Raw genomic sequence first — 17,992 nt, 5'->3', positions numbered from 1 at the left:
GGATTGGTCACTGGACACTGGACACCAGACTGTGTACGTATCGCTTGTGGGGCGACACAATATGTGGGTGGATGTGGCATATTTATGGCTCGACTGGCATTATAAATTTTCTATTAACCAGCCCCCTAGGCTCGTTGAGATTTGCATTGAATGCAGGCAGTGTCTGTGCCTGTCTGTCCTTCTGTTGATAGCGCATTATCTGTTTAAGGCTTTAATTTTATTTTTGTGTTGCCAAAAATGTACGCAAAATAAGTGCGCAAGCAGCGCCTTCTATGGGTTATGGGAGTCACAATCACAGTCACAGTCAGAGTCCCTGCCACAGCCACGGCTACGGGCTTGGGGTTTGCTTTTTGCATGCAATTGACTTGAATGTGGAAAAGTGGATGGGATGGCTGCTGGGTCCGATGCTGCATCTCATTGAACCCCGACAAATTGGTCATAATTTTAAGCAACTAATCCCAATAAACATGGCCCAAACATTGTGCCACTGACATTAAGCTGCCAGCTCTATGGGCGACTCGAGTGGACTGTGGACTGAACTGCCTCTTCAGTGCTTTCGGGTACTGCCACGACTTACGGTCCCCGAGTAAGCCAAGTAAGTAGCCAACTAATAAAATGCCATTTATCTGTGCATCGATCAGCAGGCCAGTGAATCTGCCAGTGCCACTGCCACAAGCCGGGGCACAGGTGGATAGGGGATAGCGGAAGCGCAATGGCCATAAACTTGGCCATAGAAATCGAAGCGCAACGAATCGATTTGGCCAGCAGTCAAACATAAATTGCAGATGAACAGGAGAGTTCAAATCGGAAAACGAAGTCCGGTGGGGATTTATGCGACGAGTCAATGACTAGACAAAAGGTTAATCAGATGGGTCATCAAAAGTGGCCAGAGGATCATAGATGCCACTTGCCACACCATGGACTGTGGCTGATTTGCTTCTGATTTGAGCAGCGAGAAAGTCAGACACATCCCACGCATGGGTCTCTGATTGGGTTCACACGCTGCCCCTTATCGATGCGTCCGTGTGTGTGTAATTTGGATGGGGCACGAACTTTAAACTCTCGCTGGGCAAACAGTAATTTCTCAAAAAACCTCAACCTCATATTGCGTCACAATGCAAAACGCTTATCGCTGCAGTTAAATATCTTTTGGATGCGGTCTGGCAGTGGCAATGGCAAGGGCTCTGCCTATGGCTGTGGCTCTCATTCTCTGGCCCTTGACTGTGGCGCGGCGTTGGCTGTGTGTTATCTGTGGGTGTATTTTTCTCACGGTTCAGTTTTCAGTTGGACGCGCGGGATTGAATTGCGTTTGCACATTTCCCTTTTCGTGTTTTTATTGCTCGCTCGCCAGCTCGCCCTGCTCCTCGTTTGCCTTTTCGCCAACACTTTTTTGTGGGTGATTACGATTGCGAGAGGAGGAGGAAGCCCGAGCCCAGAGCCCAGTGCCCAGAGCGCGGAGCACCTGGATAAATATCTTATCTTCGCATTGGGTTTCCTACGTCTCCTCGCTGCTCTTTCTTGTTGTGGTGTAGTATCGTGTCGTGTCGTACCGGATCGTATCATATCGCTTCTGCTTTCAGCGCCTCATATCACATATTAATTTGGGAGTAGCGTGGGAAAGCAAAGCTCGCAAATTTGTTGCCAATTCGCATGCGAAAGTGTTGTTCCTCCGCTATCGCCACTATCAAGTGCTTGGATTGTTTGCCCTGTGCTCAAGCAAACATTCGGCCACAGCAAATCTTACGCAGCCGAGTAGGCGTTGGGAAATGTCAACAACGGCTCAAGGTCTCCCAGTCTTAGTTGGGTCTTAGCCTCACGCTTTCAAATAGATTTCAAAGCAATCCATTTGAAATTTTACACTACAATTCCATTTTGCTTTGAAATTAAAGACCATTATATACCCATTTGTCATTTCTTTACTTTCTAGGGGTCTGCTGCCTGGCCCTGATCGAGTCGGCGTGGCGTCTGGTCATCTCCTGCAGTGGACCTGTCTAGTAAGTGTACTCATAGACTGTTTGTCCTTCCCATCTAAAATCTGTGATTCCATTTTAGACAATTTTTGTTGTACAACAAACTTTTGCTTGTTGTGCAAAAAAATTGTTGCACTACAAAAATTGTTGTACAACAACCTCGTCATTTACCACAGTGCCGCCCCCGCCAACGCAACGGCCATTGTTAGAACTAAAATAGTGTAGTTCGAGAATTGTCCGCTCATGCATGGGGCCGCCTCTGTGCTAGCTATTGTTTGCACAGTAGCGCTCCATAGATAAACGGCCACTTCTGTAACTAAAATATCGTAGTTCGGGAAAATACCGCTCATGGTGGGGGCGCCACTGTGCTAGCTTTTTTTGAACCATGAGAAGAGGCCAGCTTTTTGTTGTTTTCTCCTTTAACGGCAGGACAATCGGGTCGTGCGACGCCTTCAGGCGATCGAAAAAACATCCTTGACTGGGCTGAGTCCTTTTCAAGGATCAAGGACATTTTTCCAAGAAATATATCTCGTTTTCTGTGCCATTTCCTTTTTAATCTTCCTCGGCTTCCTGTGATTGGAAGGGACATTGAGTGATTTTTATACCCGGTACTCGAAGAGTAAATTGTATTTTATTGTATTTGTGGGGAATAACGGTTGTATGTAACGCACAGAAGGAAACGTTTCCGACCCCATAAAATATATATATTCTTGATCAGCACTCGACTCGTCTATAGAGTCGATAGAGCCATGTCTGTCTGTCCGTCCGTCCGTCCGTCTTGTTTGTCGGCTAGATCTCAGAGACTATAAGAGCTAGAGCCACCAAATTTTGCATCCAGACTGCTATATGCTCACACTGAAACCAGTGTATTGCAAAAATTAGCCCCGCCCCTTTCCGCCCCCGCAAAAGGGGGAAAACCTCTCAAATCTACAATTTTGAAGATAAAAGAAATCTTAAAACGCCATTCTGTAGGAAAGGACCATATCTATCAGATCACCAAATTGGGATCCGATTGGACCATTATTATAGCCAGAATGGAGAAATTCATTTGCAGTGGCTAAACCCACCCCGTCCCGCAGCTTTTGTTGTTTTTTTCACATTCTCTCATTCACACTCTGCTTCTGCAGTATGCGGCCTCTGCCTCTGCCGCGAGTCTGCAGTGCAGGGGGCTGCAGGGGGCGAGCTAAAGCATCGCGTTGGTGTGAGAAGCGTTGTAGATGTAGATGACAGATGAAGGAAAAAAGTTAAACTTAACAAAACACCGCTAAGGTGCAGATGTAGTACTGAGTGCCGGGTATAAAAGTTGTGACGCGTAAGAAGCGTCTCACACGTCCCTTCTCGTTAAATATTTTATTGTTTTTTTTAATGCGATTTTCTGTTGCCCCAGCTCCTTATCGAGGCGGGTCGGGGCAACGGGTCTTTGTGTATTGGATAATATGTCATGATTATTGAAATAGGGCGTAGATAATGTACAGTAAATAAATGATAAAACAAAATAATTGTCAAGCAGAAGCAACCAGAGACTCTGGCTCTAGCTGCGTTCGTCCGCGCGTCTGTCCATGTGTCTTGGCTTAGTTCGAACAGCGAGAGTAGGAACTAAATTACGACTAAGTTACGACTTGTTTGTCAAAATCACTACGATACAAAATCACTTCTAGAAGAATTCCTAAGTAAGCTTAATGCCACGTCCGCGTGGTGCACATGGCATCGACTAAATCGAAATACTTTTGTTGTTTGTAATAGTTTCCTTTCGGTTTGTAGCTGGGGCTAATGGGGTGTTGGGGAGGGATAGTTGAAGGAGCGTGGAGACAGAGGAGTTGGACGAAATAGGGGAGGATAAGGATAACCACATGGGGAGAGATAGGAAGTTTAGAGTCCTAGAAAACTTTGGTTAGCCCTAAAATTAGTTAAAAACTTAACGTAGACATCCCTGTGCTTAGAAGAGTTTCATTTAAGACTAATTTAAATTAAATTAGCAATAAGCTGCGCAGCCCCCCTTGAAGGAGGAGGCTCATGCCGCTCAATGGCCGCCACTGAACTCGGCATGGAATTCGATGATGCTGACATATGTGCCCGCCACAAAGCCAACCACTCCGAACAGTATCAGGCCCGAGTTCTTCCACAGCCGCCAGTTGAACCGTCCATAGCCTGGGTCCTCGTGGTACACGGCCAGCTCGATCGTCGCCGGCACAATCATGCCCAGCGTACTGAGGCACACGGCTCCAATAAGCGAGATGAAGGGCCCCAGATTGGGCAGAGCCACTGCAATGCCACCACACAGCACCTGCAAGAGATTAAATAGAATGTTTAACAGATGCTTAACAGAGAGAATGAAGCATCAAAGCTTACCACCAACGCCACACGCAGTCCGTACTCGCTGATGTTCTGGCGCTCTGGCCTGATCTTGTGCTCCAGCCCCTTCCAGAGGATCGAGACGGGCACGTAGAACTGCAGCGTGAAGGTGAAGAAGATGGCAATGGCAATCATCAGCTTCACGGACTGAGCCAATCTGCAGAGAAGGCAAGGGCAAGAAAGAGCATGAGTTTGGCTGCTTCCAGGATTAGGTAGATTGGGGTAACTTACTTGTCATCCACCGGCAGGTTAAGCGTGATGCTGGCCTCGGTGTCGGGTCCGTACTTGAGGAAGCCGAAGAAGCCAACGAGCGTGTACAGGGCAATGACCAAGCCCATGCCAAAGTTCAGCACTGAGGGGCAGCCAATGAAGTGGGTGGGGTTCCTCATGTCGTTCTCCAGGGACATGACTACACCGATGCCCTCCAGGGCGAAGATCACCGTGCCGAAGAAGAGCGGCCACTCGGAGACGGCGACCAAGCCGGGACGCTCAGAGGGCGCCGGCAGGTCGGTGAACATGTAGATAAAGGTGATGACAATGCCCACGAACATCAGGATGTTGGCGATCATCGAGAAGGGCGTCAAGAACTTGAGGTTTCGCACCAGGCACATGAAGATCAGCGGCACGGTCACAATCATAATCCAGACGCGAACACTCAGCACCGTTTCGAGATAGACGCTCACCACCTGCTCCACATTGGTAGCCACGAACACCAGGTAGATGCAGCAGCAACCAAGCAGATCCAGCACCAGAAAAGTGTTCACCATGAAGCGTATGAAGCGGGACCAGCGATTCAGCGCCGGCGGACCATCCAAGAAGGCCTGCTCGGCCACGTCTGCGAATCCCATCATTGGAATCTTGCGTCGCCGGCACAGAATGTGGGCGCACTTCACCAGCACGTGCACGCAGTAGGTGCAGAGGGTGCCCACGGCGAAGGTGGCCACCAAACCGAACCACAGACCCGCATGGGAGAAGGCCATGGGCATGGCCAAGATGCCCGAGCCCAGCGAGCCCTTAAGCAGGTGCACAAATGTCTCCAGATCGCTAAGGATAAAAGAATAAAATTAATAATGTTGGAGATTAAACGAATTTGCATTTCGTAAGCGAAAAGCAAATAATGGAAATCACGTTTTTCGTTGGAAAAGCCCCCCCAGTCAGGGTGGCCTGACGTGGCGCCGTAAATGCATTTTGCACATTATTTATCTATGGCTGCTCCAAAAGCAAACAGAATAGATTCGAAGGCATGCGCCCAGACCGTTGGTCAATAATGAATTTGGTGGACGGATCCGAAAATAGCCAATGCATATAGCCTCCTCCCGTGCCGATCTCTCAGAGCTCTTTCGATGCAAGGCCGTGCGGATGCGTTTTGCTCTCCTCAGGCGTTAGGCAGCTGCGGGCATGTGGGTGTGAAGGGTAGGGGGCAGGTGATTAGAAGAGGCAACGTTCCTCATTCCGCACGATAAACGATTCGAGCAAAAAACATTTGGCGGCGCTTCTCGTTTTCTTTTCAATTCGCCTGAGATTTACTTTATTTTGATTTTTATTTTTAGTTTGGAAGCCAAGCGACCAAGGACAATGCCAACAAAATTGCATTTCCGTTTTATTCTCTTGGGTTTTTCGCAATTGGGGAAAGGTCAATGACGCGCGCGGGTGGGTCGCGCGTATCACTAATAGGGATTAGTCATTGAGAATTGAGGATGAACCCCCATCGAACCGATCATCAGCTGTTTACATAATTTACGAAAGAAACTGTTATCTGTGAATGGATGACTTGTACTTACGATGTGGGATGCTCCACCTTGCGATGCTCAAAGGGATTGTAGTTGCCATCGTCGGAGTCGCCGCCGCCTTTCTTGCGGGTGATCACCAGTGGCAGGGTGGAGCCAGCCGCCTGCTGGACGGGCACATCAGCCATGTCCGAGCGGATGAACCTGTCCGAAGAGGAGTACATTTCAAACATGGTCGTGGAGGACTCGTTGTCGATGTTCTTGTACATCGCGATGCCGTGCACTTAGCTAACAACACTGCCGCTGCCTGAGGCATCGACTGATCGAATGATCGTGGCGATTCGATCCGATTCGAACCGATGCCATCCGACTGGCGGATATACTCACTTGGGTTGGCCTATGCTCGCGTTGTTCCTGCCGCCTTGGGTCTTCTCGCTGTCATAGCCGCTCGACACAACCGTGGGGATTTTCTGCGAAGAGAGCGAGACAGAGAGAGAGAGAGAGAGTGGTTGAAAAAGGAATGCCGAATGAATCAGGTGTGAAGCAAAGAGCAAGAGAGAGAGCAGAGTGTGGGAATTATGTAAAGCTCTTTGCAGCTGCAATCTGCGTCTGCCTTTGTATCTGCTTCTGCAGTGGCCAGTGGCAGTGGAAGCCGAGGAACAGACAAAATTTCGCTTGCCAAAAAGCAAATTAGAAAAATACGCAAACAAGATCAATGAACAAGTTCAATGCAGTTTTATGACCACAGAAATCTTCTCACAAATTATTAGATCGTTTTTGCCACTATCCTAAAAACCTTTCAACTAGGGTATGCTAGGGGGGGATGCTCCTGTTTCTGCTTCATGCTTTCGATCGCGCCTTCTGCTGCACCTGCTGCACAGAATCCAGCGATGTGGTCATCACAGCCGTTCCACTCGATGGCGCCGGCGGCGGTCCGCCGCGCTTCAAGGACATCTTCAGCTTGTGACGACTCAGCGCGGCACTGGACACACGTCCGTCCCGCTTTCGCCCCGACCCCGAACCGGACCCGAAGCTATTCAGGCTCATGCCAGCCTCGGGCTGCTGCTCGCGACGCGGCGGCAGCGGCGGTTTTCCGGCGGGGGCGCTCAGCTTGACGACTTCCCTTGACAAAGCCAGAGGGAGAGAGATGGAGAGAGAGTGTGGGAGAGAGAGAGAGACAGCTTCCAGCAGGTAACGCGATTGCCTTTGGTCAGGAGGTGGGCGGAGATGCAGACCCAGCGCGTGACTCTTTCAAACGGCGACAACCAACTGAATCTCAAGGCAGCCGCACAGCCAGCCACCCAGCGAGCGGTGTAATGACGGCGACAAACAAAATCCCATACCCCTAACACCTTCCCCTTGAATTCCACCCCCAGGCCAGGAGATGGCTCGATCGCTAGCTCGCTCGGTCGCCCTCTCTCTCGACGGGGCTCCCACGAGCATTATTCTATCAGATCAGCGCCATTCCGCCTCTCGAGTGGAATCTGTGGGGGTGAGGCAAAGCAAGTTCATAGATTTTTTTGGGTGCAGTCGCAGAATGACGTCACGCCCAGTCAGTGTTCCCCCAACCCAAACGTCGCCCCCCCTAACCACCTCACCTCCCCACACGTGATCATCGCACAACAATTGCACGGTGAGGGGGGAGCGTGGTTGGGTGCGGTGCGGTGCAGGCCAGCGTGCTTTATATAAATTGTTTTTAGGAATCCGCTCGTTTTCAGCGGTGAAAATAAAACGCTGCGACGTAAACAGAAAATTAATGAGGAAACTACGAATTTGCGCAAAATACGTGCGAAAAGCCGCAGTTAAGGAAATACTCGGCACAAATTATTCGCAAATTGTCGGCTTTTTTATGAAAGTGATTTTTTTTATATCAGCCAAATGATTGTAATAAAAAAGTTGATATTTTTTTTTCGTATTTTGGCGGGTAGATTGTGGCGCCATCAAGCAACTGCAAGCAGAAGCTCGAATCGGTTGGATGCGATCAAGCAGAGGCACTCGACTGTTAACTGCTAATGTTAACCGGTAGCTGTTGCCCGTTGCCTAACATAGCTATGTGAATATTTGAAATTTCTATGTTAACTGAGAGTGCATAATGTTAGCTTACAGCCCGAATAAAAAGTTAATTTCTGAGATAATAATATTGATAAGAAAGAAGTATCGTTGCATTTTAAATGTATGTCCAATGGTAAATTGGATCTAGACTTGGATCAATACTAATTAAAATATATAGAATATCTGTAGAACAATTTCCATATTTGGGAAACCATAAAAGTTCAACCACAAAATCCTAAATGCCAAAAATTCAAAAATATTCCATATTTGCAATATCGTTTCTTGACGCTCCATTGACTTCCCACTGAAGACTTCCCCAATTCCAATTCCAGCCACTTTAAGCTTCAAATGGCATCCACTGTGCACCAATAGAGAAAATAAAATACGCAAATGCAAATGCAAAGGTAAATAGGAAAAAGTGTGCATAATAATTGTACAGCTGCAGTGCGAAGTAATTGTGCCTCTCACATCGTAAGTTAGCTATTCATTCTTTCAATTGCATGACAATGCCCTCATAATGGGCTTCATTCAAGATCAGAAAAAACATTAAGCGTGAGAATGGAGAGTGCGAAGAGCGCAAACGGAGCTTTTGCTCGCCCTCGAGCAGCACTCTCTGGCGGCGGCCACAGACACAGAAGTGGCGGGACAGCAACACGTGTCGCTGGCGCACTTCAGGTTCAAAATGGCGACAAGTGCAGTTAACATAGCGAAAAGTGTGACGAATGCAGACGGCGGTAGAGGGGAGCAAGCAGCATTGAAAATGAAATAAATGATAAAAATGCAGCGGCGGTCAGGTGAAAATAGGATCTCTGGTGTGCCATCTAATCTGATGGGATCTGGTCTTACGTAAGCGCGCTCGGAAGCATTCGGGAATTGCAAGCCATCACGAAACTAATAGATAATAAATACTGAAAATGTAGTAACAAACAAGCACTCAAAAAATCTATAAATGTAAGATTATTCAATAGAATATTCCCAGCAATTGACACTTGAGCCATTGAGTCATGTTATGGATGCCCCACCCATGCTATAACGATCCGTCACTGTCATTCCTGGGACTTAAGTTTTTATGGCAGGTATTTCCCGATCTTTCTCTTGGCGATAGTGAACAGTGCGATAAGGAAGGGCTTCCGTTACGTTAATGGCAGAAATCTGGAAGTAATCCCATAGTTTCAAGCCCTAAGGCAATGCTCATGACTAATCTAAGAAGGGTGACGTCTTTTCCTATCGCCAGACGGCGTTTCTTAACTCAAATTCATATTGCAACCCCCTAGCCGATCGCAAAGCGATTCCGCTGCAGCAGCGTTGAAAAAAAGCGGCATTCTGAGGCGCACATGCATTCCGTTTGGTTTCTAATTAAAACTGTCAACAATGGGGAACCGAAGCCAACTCCCAAGCGCCCCCAAACGCTCTCCAACAGCCGCCCCAACCTGGCGTGCCATTGAACTTATGTAAGCGAAATGTGGAAATGGAAGTGGCACAGGTAACAGGCACGGGCATGGGGAGGGGAGGAGAGACTGACAGAAATAGCGACAACGAAAACGAAAATGAAAACGGCAAACGCCAACAAATTGCAGTGGAAAATTTTACATTTATTTTAGAAAAATGCGAACAAAAAATGTGCACAGTCTGTGCTGTAAAGCAGTGTAAACCGAGTATTGAGAAGTGAATTCGATGCGGAATCACGTGGCTGGCAGGCGGCTCAATTCCATTGAAAATTATCGGCAATCTGTCAGTTAGCAAACAGTGTGGAGAAGGAGATCTAACTATCTATTTAACAATGACTTTAACTGTCCTATAAAGGTATGCGGGGAGGTTTTGGCAAACGCCTCCGGGCATGGGCTAATGGGCGCTACCAGGCGCCTGCAATTTGCAAAACAGATAAGATATGAATGCAGGCGGTTAGGGTCGATTACTCCGATTTCCGCATACCCTGCACATGCATCGATTACACTGCCATTCGGCAAATGATCAGGCATCAAACATCGGACATTTGAAACGAAGCAATCACCTGTTCCAAATACCTTTGGGCGGATAATGGACACTGCAAACGACTCGAATTATTTCTAGAACAATCCCAAATGATTTTATTGCCATTGGTAGTCATAGCCAACCTGTAGAAGTGCTTTGTAGTTTAGGTTTCAAGTGCAGGCTGACGCAATACTCAATATTCAATAGAGAGAACAAGAGAAGAGAAGAGAAGAGAGCGCTGCAGCTGGTGGGGCAAAGCAAACTGCGCATAATTAGCTTGGAGCGAGAGAGTTGCTCCCATTGGACACACTCCACTCTGTTCCACTGCAGTGTGGGTTTCAGCAGTGGAAAGTTACCGAGTTTCGGATGGAATCAGAAACGGAATCAGAGTCGCAGTCGGAGTCCAGTGTTCGAGTTTATGCCAAAGAACAGCACATGCAGCAAATTCCCCACGAACCAACGAATTAAGAACAAAACAACATTTGGCGCTTGCGCAGCAGCCAACATATTAAAACTGACACAAGACGTACGCTGACTCGAACTCGTACTCTTAGGCATTGCATTTTATGTGCGATATCGCAGACGTGATACTTGAAGAGCCCAAAATTGAGACCCTCAGAAATAGCTGACGCAGTAGGTAGTCGGCCACTTGGATGCCCTACACACAGCGCTCAGCGCTGCTCCGAGTTCGAGTTCGAGTCCGATGCAGACATAAAAGTGCGGCGCAGTGAATGGAAAATTCCACTCGCCGACGACGCCGCGACGGCTGTCCTGCGTGCCAGAGTGAGGAGAGGAGAGGAGGTGCAACTGTGTGTGTGTGGTGTGGTGCGTTTCTCATAACAACCATGCCACCAGACCCGGCCAGAGCAGTCCCAGAGGCTATAAGTCGGCAAAAGGAAATACACAGAAATCATCCCCGAAATTAGGCTTCAGTTTGTTATCAATCCAAACAAACAGTCAAGAGATTTGCATAAACGATTCAGTCAGACGTTAGAAGGAAAGACCCCATCGATCAATAAATTAATATATGTAGCCCTAGCGTTAAACTCTTTGATGGAGTAACCAAATCACATGTCCCCGATATCCCTGATATGGCGGAATATGCAGCCAACAAGTCATCGGAAACGTTTGCCCAAATCAATCGCGAAAACCCGAAACTGTGCTCAAGCGACTATTATCTAGTAAATGCTGATGATGTGCATTAAGTATTTGTGCAAAATTAATGTCTAAATTGCAGTTATATCATGCATGCACATGACACGGCGAACAGGCCAGAGAATAGTATAGCGATGGAGGAGAAAGTGCCCAGAGAAGGCGGGAATCCCTTTTTCGTGGAGAAAGACTGCTACTTACAGTGTACTCAGCCGGCGCCAGTGGCGTCCGCGAGTCGCTCTTGTGGAAACTCATGATGAGCGGCTAATCCTGGTGGAGCCAGTAGCCAGTGGTTGGCGGTTATCCTGGTGCGCGGAACAATAAACGGCTCTGGCAGCAGCCTGTGCCAGCAGCAGCACTTTCCAAGCACTTTTTTCGATACAAAATAGAATTTAATAGGAAGATTTAATAGCAATGATTGAGACTCGATATTTGGGCAATTTTTGTGGTTGGGCAGGAATATTAGATAGAAATGCAATATTACTAATGCAACTTGCGAGACAACCGGGAGTCGAGAGCTGTATGTAGGTAGAGCGACAACTTTCTAAGTACGAGGCCCAAGACCGTTGCGATTTGAAGTTAGATTTTCTCACGGAGTTCTCTAGCAACCGCACGCTTTGAAAAACGAAACAAGAATGCCAACCTTTGCACAGAATCGGGCGAGTAAAACCCCCGCCGATCCGATTCTCAGTCACTATTTTCACCGAGCCATGAAGTAATTATATAAGGAGGTATCGTCGGATGGCGTTCGGGTGTGTTTTCGGCCTCTAAATGTTTAGTGCGTGCTCGCTTGCTCATGCGAAAGGTTGTGTGCATACGATAGTTTGCGATGCAGAACCCTTTCACTCGCACTTATTGACAGCATTGCTACGAGTCTCTTATTTTGCCGACGTGCCCTCCTTATATAATTACTTCATGCACCGAGCATACAGAAAGAGAGCGCAGCAGCGCAACAGAGGGTGAGGTGAGCGTTGAAAAGAGAAAGAGAGACAGAGAGAGCGCGCGCTTGTTTGCTTGCTTGCTTGCCAGAGAGCGAATATTCCGTTATTTCGATTGCATTTCGAATCGATAGATTTTGCCTTGGGAATCCCCAGGCCGCCAAAGGAAACGAAACGAGAACAGGCTTACATATTTGGTAGGAAAATTAGTTCCGCTTAGGCGACATTCCAGGCATATGCTTTATATGTGAGGCCCAACCAACGTGCGTCACATGCTGCAGATATCGTGCCAGTCAGTTGCATGAATCAGAACACTTTTCGCAAAAGCTCAAAACGGGGCAGGCAATATGGGAAAGATAAATAGGAGATGTGCATGGCAAATAGCAGGCTAATTAATTATAGATATCGTGTAGATAAGATTCCAGGTTAGAGGCGGGCGGGCGGGGTAAATGCTCCACCCTGTGGGGTGTCGTGTGTCGCGGCGGCATCAATTGGCAGCCAATTGAAACGTGCGACCCCAAACGAGAACGAATTGATCGTAGTCGGAATTGATTGCCAAAAATACTACGACTGTCCATCAGTCGGCAGAGTCGGATCAGTCATTTGCTGTAGAATTGAAATCAATTTGATTTCTGCGTCGCATTTATTCACGGGTAATTCGAGCGTGCTCCCGCCCAACGCAGATGCATGTCTCCAATGCTCTGCAAAACCAGTTCGAGGCGGTTACCTCCTTGCGCTTCATATTTATGGAAATTTTTCACAATTTCTTGCAAATTGAAAGATTGGCGAAACGCATTCAAACCAACTAAATTGAATCTGGCGAGAAGGGGATTTGCCCTAGATTGGGGCAGCTTTCTATGCGAGTTCAGGGCAAGGGCCTTGCAGTGGATTAAGTGAAGAGTGAACTTGGGAAAATAATAATAATTGATTGAGTCTTTAGAGCGCTTAACAGAGATCGATGCGTAATCGTTTTGAATTTCAAATTTGAATATCAACTGCTAAATTGTAACATTTCCCAGCTGCCAAAAATGTCATTGCATACTTTTAGCTCTGCCGCAAGTGGCGCCACCCTGAATATGGCGGCCATAAATGAAACCAACAACAACTGTTAACTTTAACATTATGTTAAGCTAGCCTGCCTGTCATGTAGATAGGCTTTTAAAGCGGTGGCGCCGCCAGGTCTTTTGGCAGTTTTAGGAACTTAGGCGGCAGTTTTAGGATCTTTGCCGAACATTTTAGGATGTGTTTTGCAAATTTTAGGAATTATAGGATTGAGGGTGTTCGGGCAATCAAAGGGGCGCCTTCCAACGCAGAAATCAGTTTGCTCCTGGCCCTAGCCTCAATGTTTCAATTTTTGTAGTATTTTGTGTTGTGTTGCCGTGTGGGGCGGCTGCTCTGGCATTGCTCACACGCCCCGCATCGAAACTTTGATTTAGTTTGTTTGCGAGCAAAATGCTCCTTAATTTGTGTGACCTCTGCTACCGATCTAGACGGATTTAGCTACTTAGCTTATAGATAAATACATGGATATAAATAACAACATACATAACAAGCTTTCAGCTTTCACAGCCTCACATATCAAATCATAAGATTGAAGGTAGACAGTGGAGAGTGTAGGGTGTGGCAGCGGGGCCAAATCCGAATCAAGTCGTACTTGAACGCCAATTTACAGCAATCCCAAGCACTTGAAAACAGTTTTCTGTTTTATTTAAGAAATTTGCATATTCAAAAGCCAAAAGAGCCGTGTCCCCAGCTGCAGTACAGAGATATGCACCCTAAATCTGGGGCTGTCCAACCGGTTTTTGGACTGAAATATTTTCCGTAATTGCAAAACAAAAACGCATATAAGGCTGGCCTGCCTGCAGACTGTAAGCGGAACCACAAAGAGAAGTGAAATGATGCACTGATCGATCGCTGGGGTATTACCTAAGCAGATTCACACTCCACTTGTCATGCAAGGCACAAAGCACCTCCCACCCAACAGCACAGAGCACACAAAACGATTCTCGGCCGCGTTCGCGTACATCCTTGAGCCATTCAACAAAAAAACACTTGTTGAGAAATTCCCCACAATCATGTCATTTGCAGGTTGTTGACTTTGAAAGCGCTGTGCGGTAATTGATTCAAGTTTTAGCAGAGGAGTAAGAGCATTATATCACACATTTATGGAGCACACAAACTTAGCCGATTACAAAACACTTGGAAGTTCACAAAGGGTAGGGGTAGGATTTCTTTGGATCCTTCACAGCACTCAGTTGACATATTCTCACCTCTTCGGGCTGCATGCCGGAAGCACAACCACAGCACTTAGTTCACAAATCTAAACTAATCGGCAATCCATACTTTCGTTGCCAAGAAAACTTCTGCCACTCGCAGTCGGATAAGACTTTCCTATCTGGGTATATCCGCAAAAACAAAAACAACAACAAAAAGGTTGACAATACACTTCAGGGCCACGGTACAAAGAGTGTCCGGCTATCGTTTCAATGACGCTGTTAATTAAGGAATGTCTGAAGATAGCCCCCTGGCCCTCGTAGGATTGTGGTAAGAGATCACAGGACCCGACACAGACACGACAATCCAAAATGGGGTCTCGCGTGTTCATTTAATTAAGAATCGATGTACATATACCCCACACCTGATTAGGGTATGCCTGCAAGTGGCCAAAATAGCCGCCGCACAACTGATAAATCCCGATAAATCGCATAACAATTTTAGATACTTCTATAAATACGAAATGGATAACTAGAGTGCTGTGATTCACTGGCACTGTGAATCATTTTGCCTTAAACACGGAAGACAGTTCGGAGTCAAGGTTTGGATTTAACGATCTCGGAGCCGCCTCCCCCATTTCAACCATTTCCACGGGCTTGGCTAACGAGCACTTTAACTGTTAAATACACGCTGTTACTGCTGTTCCAGTGTCGATTCTATCATTATCCGTTGATCCAAACAGTCACCATTAGGTAACACAGGCAGTGGACGACTGGCAGTCGAGGGATTAGCCGTGGAGCACCGCACCTGATAAGCGACAAGCCAAATATAATTTGCCTGCTTTACAATCACTAAACGATACAATCTCAAGTGTTATTTACAGTGGCACAGTCGGCAAAGAAATGATGACATTGTATCCACTTTAGGGTTTCTGACAAGTACCAGATTGATTTGCGCTGATTTATAAGCTCATTTATCTTTGATTTACACTGTGCACGACGCTCATTGATGTCCCCATTTTGATTGCGAGGCTCGCTATCCAAAGCGTTAATAGGGCAGTGACGGTGGGGAATTGTTATCACTTACGAATCAAACCGATAATGCTATTTCGTGAGACTTACAGTATCGCAGGCTTGGCCTGTTCCACTAATCACGGCCAACGTCATTGTGCGCCCCCGATTGGAACTGGATTCCACACAGAATCAAAATTAGTAGCAATTAAATCAAGTATACGACGCCGACGCTTGCGAGTGCGAGTGCCAGTGCAGGGGTGTTGTTTGTACAACGATTGGTGATCACAGAATAAAGACGCGAATGTGTACCGCCATTCAATTTAAAACAAAAAGTTAACAAAGCACTCATGAGCATGAGGGGAGAGCAAATCTGAGAGCGCAACTCCGCTTCGTCTCGTCCGTTTGAAAGCTCTCGGTATCCGCTCGAGTGACACCCCCTTTGGTAACACTTGAAACATGTACTTGGCAATGGACGCGGTTTAGCATTAACATTAACATCAAACACTAGCATTGAAATCGAGTATGAATAGAAGGTGTACGTAGAGTCGATGTCATAGGTGCGTGTTGGCCACGCTCGTCTAGTCTCTGTCTCTCTTTTTATTGCAATTCCAGACAGCAGAACGTGAGAAACAACTCAACAAAAAATAGACGCTCGTAGACGACAAAGTTGCCGTCAGCTAACCTGATAAAAAGATACAGAGACGCCCAGACTTGTGTAGTTATCTCTCCCACACAGATTAGGAACAGTAGTTGGCTGGCAGATCACTTCCCCATAGATTAGACCAAAAAGCTCTAAGCCTAATGTTGTTGCAACTTACATGCTCGTACCTCCAAGAAGCAGAAGCAGAACAGTATGGACAGCGACAGACCTTGCCACAACGAACCTTCTTTCACCCTGACCAAACGGGTGCGAACTGCGGATTCAGAACAGCAGGTCCACGGATCACAGCTAAATTCTAGTCCGGGCTGGAATTGTGTCACTCTCAATTCCCATTTCCTTAATTCGAAACAAACGAAAAGCATAATATAATAATAATAAATCAGCACTCATTAGGGGAGCAGCAGATTTAGTGATCTGCCAGCCCAGTACCCCAAAATGGGATTCGCATAATGCCTAAAACTGTGTGGTGTTTAGAGCCACAAATTGAGAATAACAAAGTAATTTTTCAATTGAGAATCACACCACAGAGCACAGCAGAGCCACACAGCACACAGAGCGGTATGATATATGGGTTCCATGGCAAAGAGAATTTCCCATTTCACGTGTACAGAATGGAAAGTAAAAGTTTGGTTATTGTCGAGGCCAAAGGGCAGTCGACCACCTGACTAACTGACTGGGAGGGTGAGGGAGACACAATGTTAATTGGAATGGGCATGGGCATGGGTACGGGAATGTGAATGAAGCATCTCCATGGACATGTCTCTATGTCTCTCTGTTCACTGTGCATTTGGCACGTGTGCCATTGTAATGGACAAGCCACCCGCCAAGTGCTGGACAAGTTCATGGCGAAACCAATTTTCCCTATTTGTGTGTGTGCTGTCATGCAGCAGTGCTGCGAAGGGCACGTCCTTGCGCCCAGCTATGCCCATCGCTTAGAATGAAGCTCGGGTCCAAAGAGAATTCCCGGAAACTTGCAAAAACAACATACATTGTGTGTGCATGACGTTTCGGATTGTTGCTGATTACGGGTTTGTTTTGTTATTGTGCCAGTAAATTAGTTTACTCCATAAATTAGCAAAAAGTTAGCTTGTTTTTGGTTTTAGCATGCAATTATCAGACATCCAACCAATTTCTATATTTAACCACAATTGATGTTTTTTTTTTCTATGGAAATTTGTCACGTTTCATTATGAAAATTGGCCTCAAATCGATTATAATTGTGTTGCTTTCCAACTTGATAACTACCACATTAGTTACATCCTCATTTGGAAAACATTTAAACTGAAAAATCACACCTCAAAGCCATTTAATTTATGACGTCAGTTGAGGTGTTTTTCCTATCGTATTTGTGGCCTATAAACGCTCCGAAATCGGCATCAAAGGAAGCCAATAAATGGCAGTTATATGGCCACTAAGTGGTGCTAAATGGCAGTAAAAGAGAAAAAGAGTCAACATCTGGGTATGATCATCTCCTTCAAGCGTTCCGAGTACCCTCCCGCGTCATTGGATTGAATAAATGTTGATAGATTCGATTCGAGCTTCCCTGATGTGCACGTGAATCATGTAGGAGAGTTGTCTGGCCAAATGGTTTGGCAACGTCACCGCCAAAGTCAAGAGTGGATAGACGACGAAAGAGCGACTACGTCAGAGTCCCCAGTCCCGAGATGGAGCGCCGTCTCCTGACCGGTGCGACGGATACCCCATACCCAAACCCCATTCGGCTTTCTGGCTTTCTGCTGCACCGAGGGACAGCAGTACATACAATGTGTGTATGTACGGTATATAGGGTAGATGCCAGCCCCAAGACATAATCGAACGACGGAGAGAGACAGAGAGACACAAACTAAGGCACGCGGCGTATGCGCAATGCATGCGAATGAATGCGTGCTCGGGGCACGTTTACCCGTCGTTGGAATCGAGATCGGAGGAAGGCCCACCACCA

At 46.8% G+C, this 17,992-nt stretch overlaps 1 protein-coding gene across 4 annotated transcripts; it reads right to left on the bottom strand.

Moving 5' to 3' along the window:
* Positions 1-3,328: 3,328 nt before the first annotated feature.
* On the bottom strand, positions 3,329-16,226 carry LOC117894364 (proton-coupled amino acid transporter-like protein CG1139). 4 transcript variants are annotated; one of them, XM_034801362.1, is made up of 6 exons: positions 16,208-16,226; positions 6,437-6,519; positions 6,104-6,253; positions 4,554-5,366; positions 4,320-4,479; positions 3,329-4,254 (listed from the first exon to the last, which is right to left on the bottom strand). In XM_034801362.1, exons 3-6 carry the CDS (start codon positions 6,235-6,237, stop codon positions 3,991-3,993), a joined length of 1,371 nt encoding a protein of 456 aa, XP_034657253.1. In that variant the 5' UTR covers positions 6,238-6,253; positions 6,437-6,519; positions 16,208-16,226; the 3' UTR covers positions 3,329-3,990. The 4 variants fall into 4 exon arrangements, with proteins under 4 accessions (XP_034657253.1, XP_034657252.1, XP_034657251.1 ...); XM_034801361.1 differs by lacking the exon at positions 16,208-16,226 and adding an exon at positions 15,498-15,641; XM_034801360.1 differs by lacking the exon at positions 16,208-16,226 and adding an exon at positions 11,426-11,855.
* Between the last annotated feature and the right edge of the window lie 1,766 nt (positions 16,227-17,992).

The sequence above is a fragment of the Drosophila subobscura genome, chromosome J, assembly GCF_008121235.1.
Source record: "Drosophila subobscura isolate 14011-0131.10 chromosome J, UCBerk_Dsub_1.0, whole genome shotgun sequence".
NCBI lineage: Eukaryota > Metazoa > Arthropoda > Insecta > Diptera > Drosophilidae > Drosophila > Drosophila subobscura.
The sequence above is the reverse complement of the archived record's forward strand: the minus strand, read 5'-3'. Positions and strand labels throughout refer to the sequence as shown.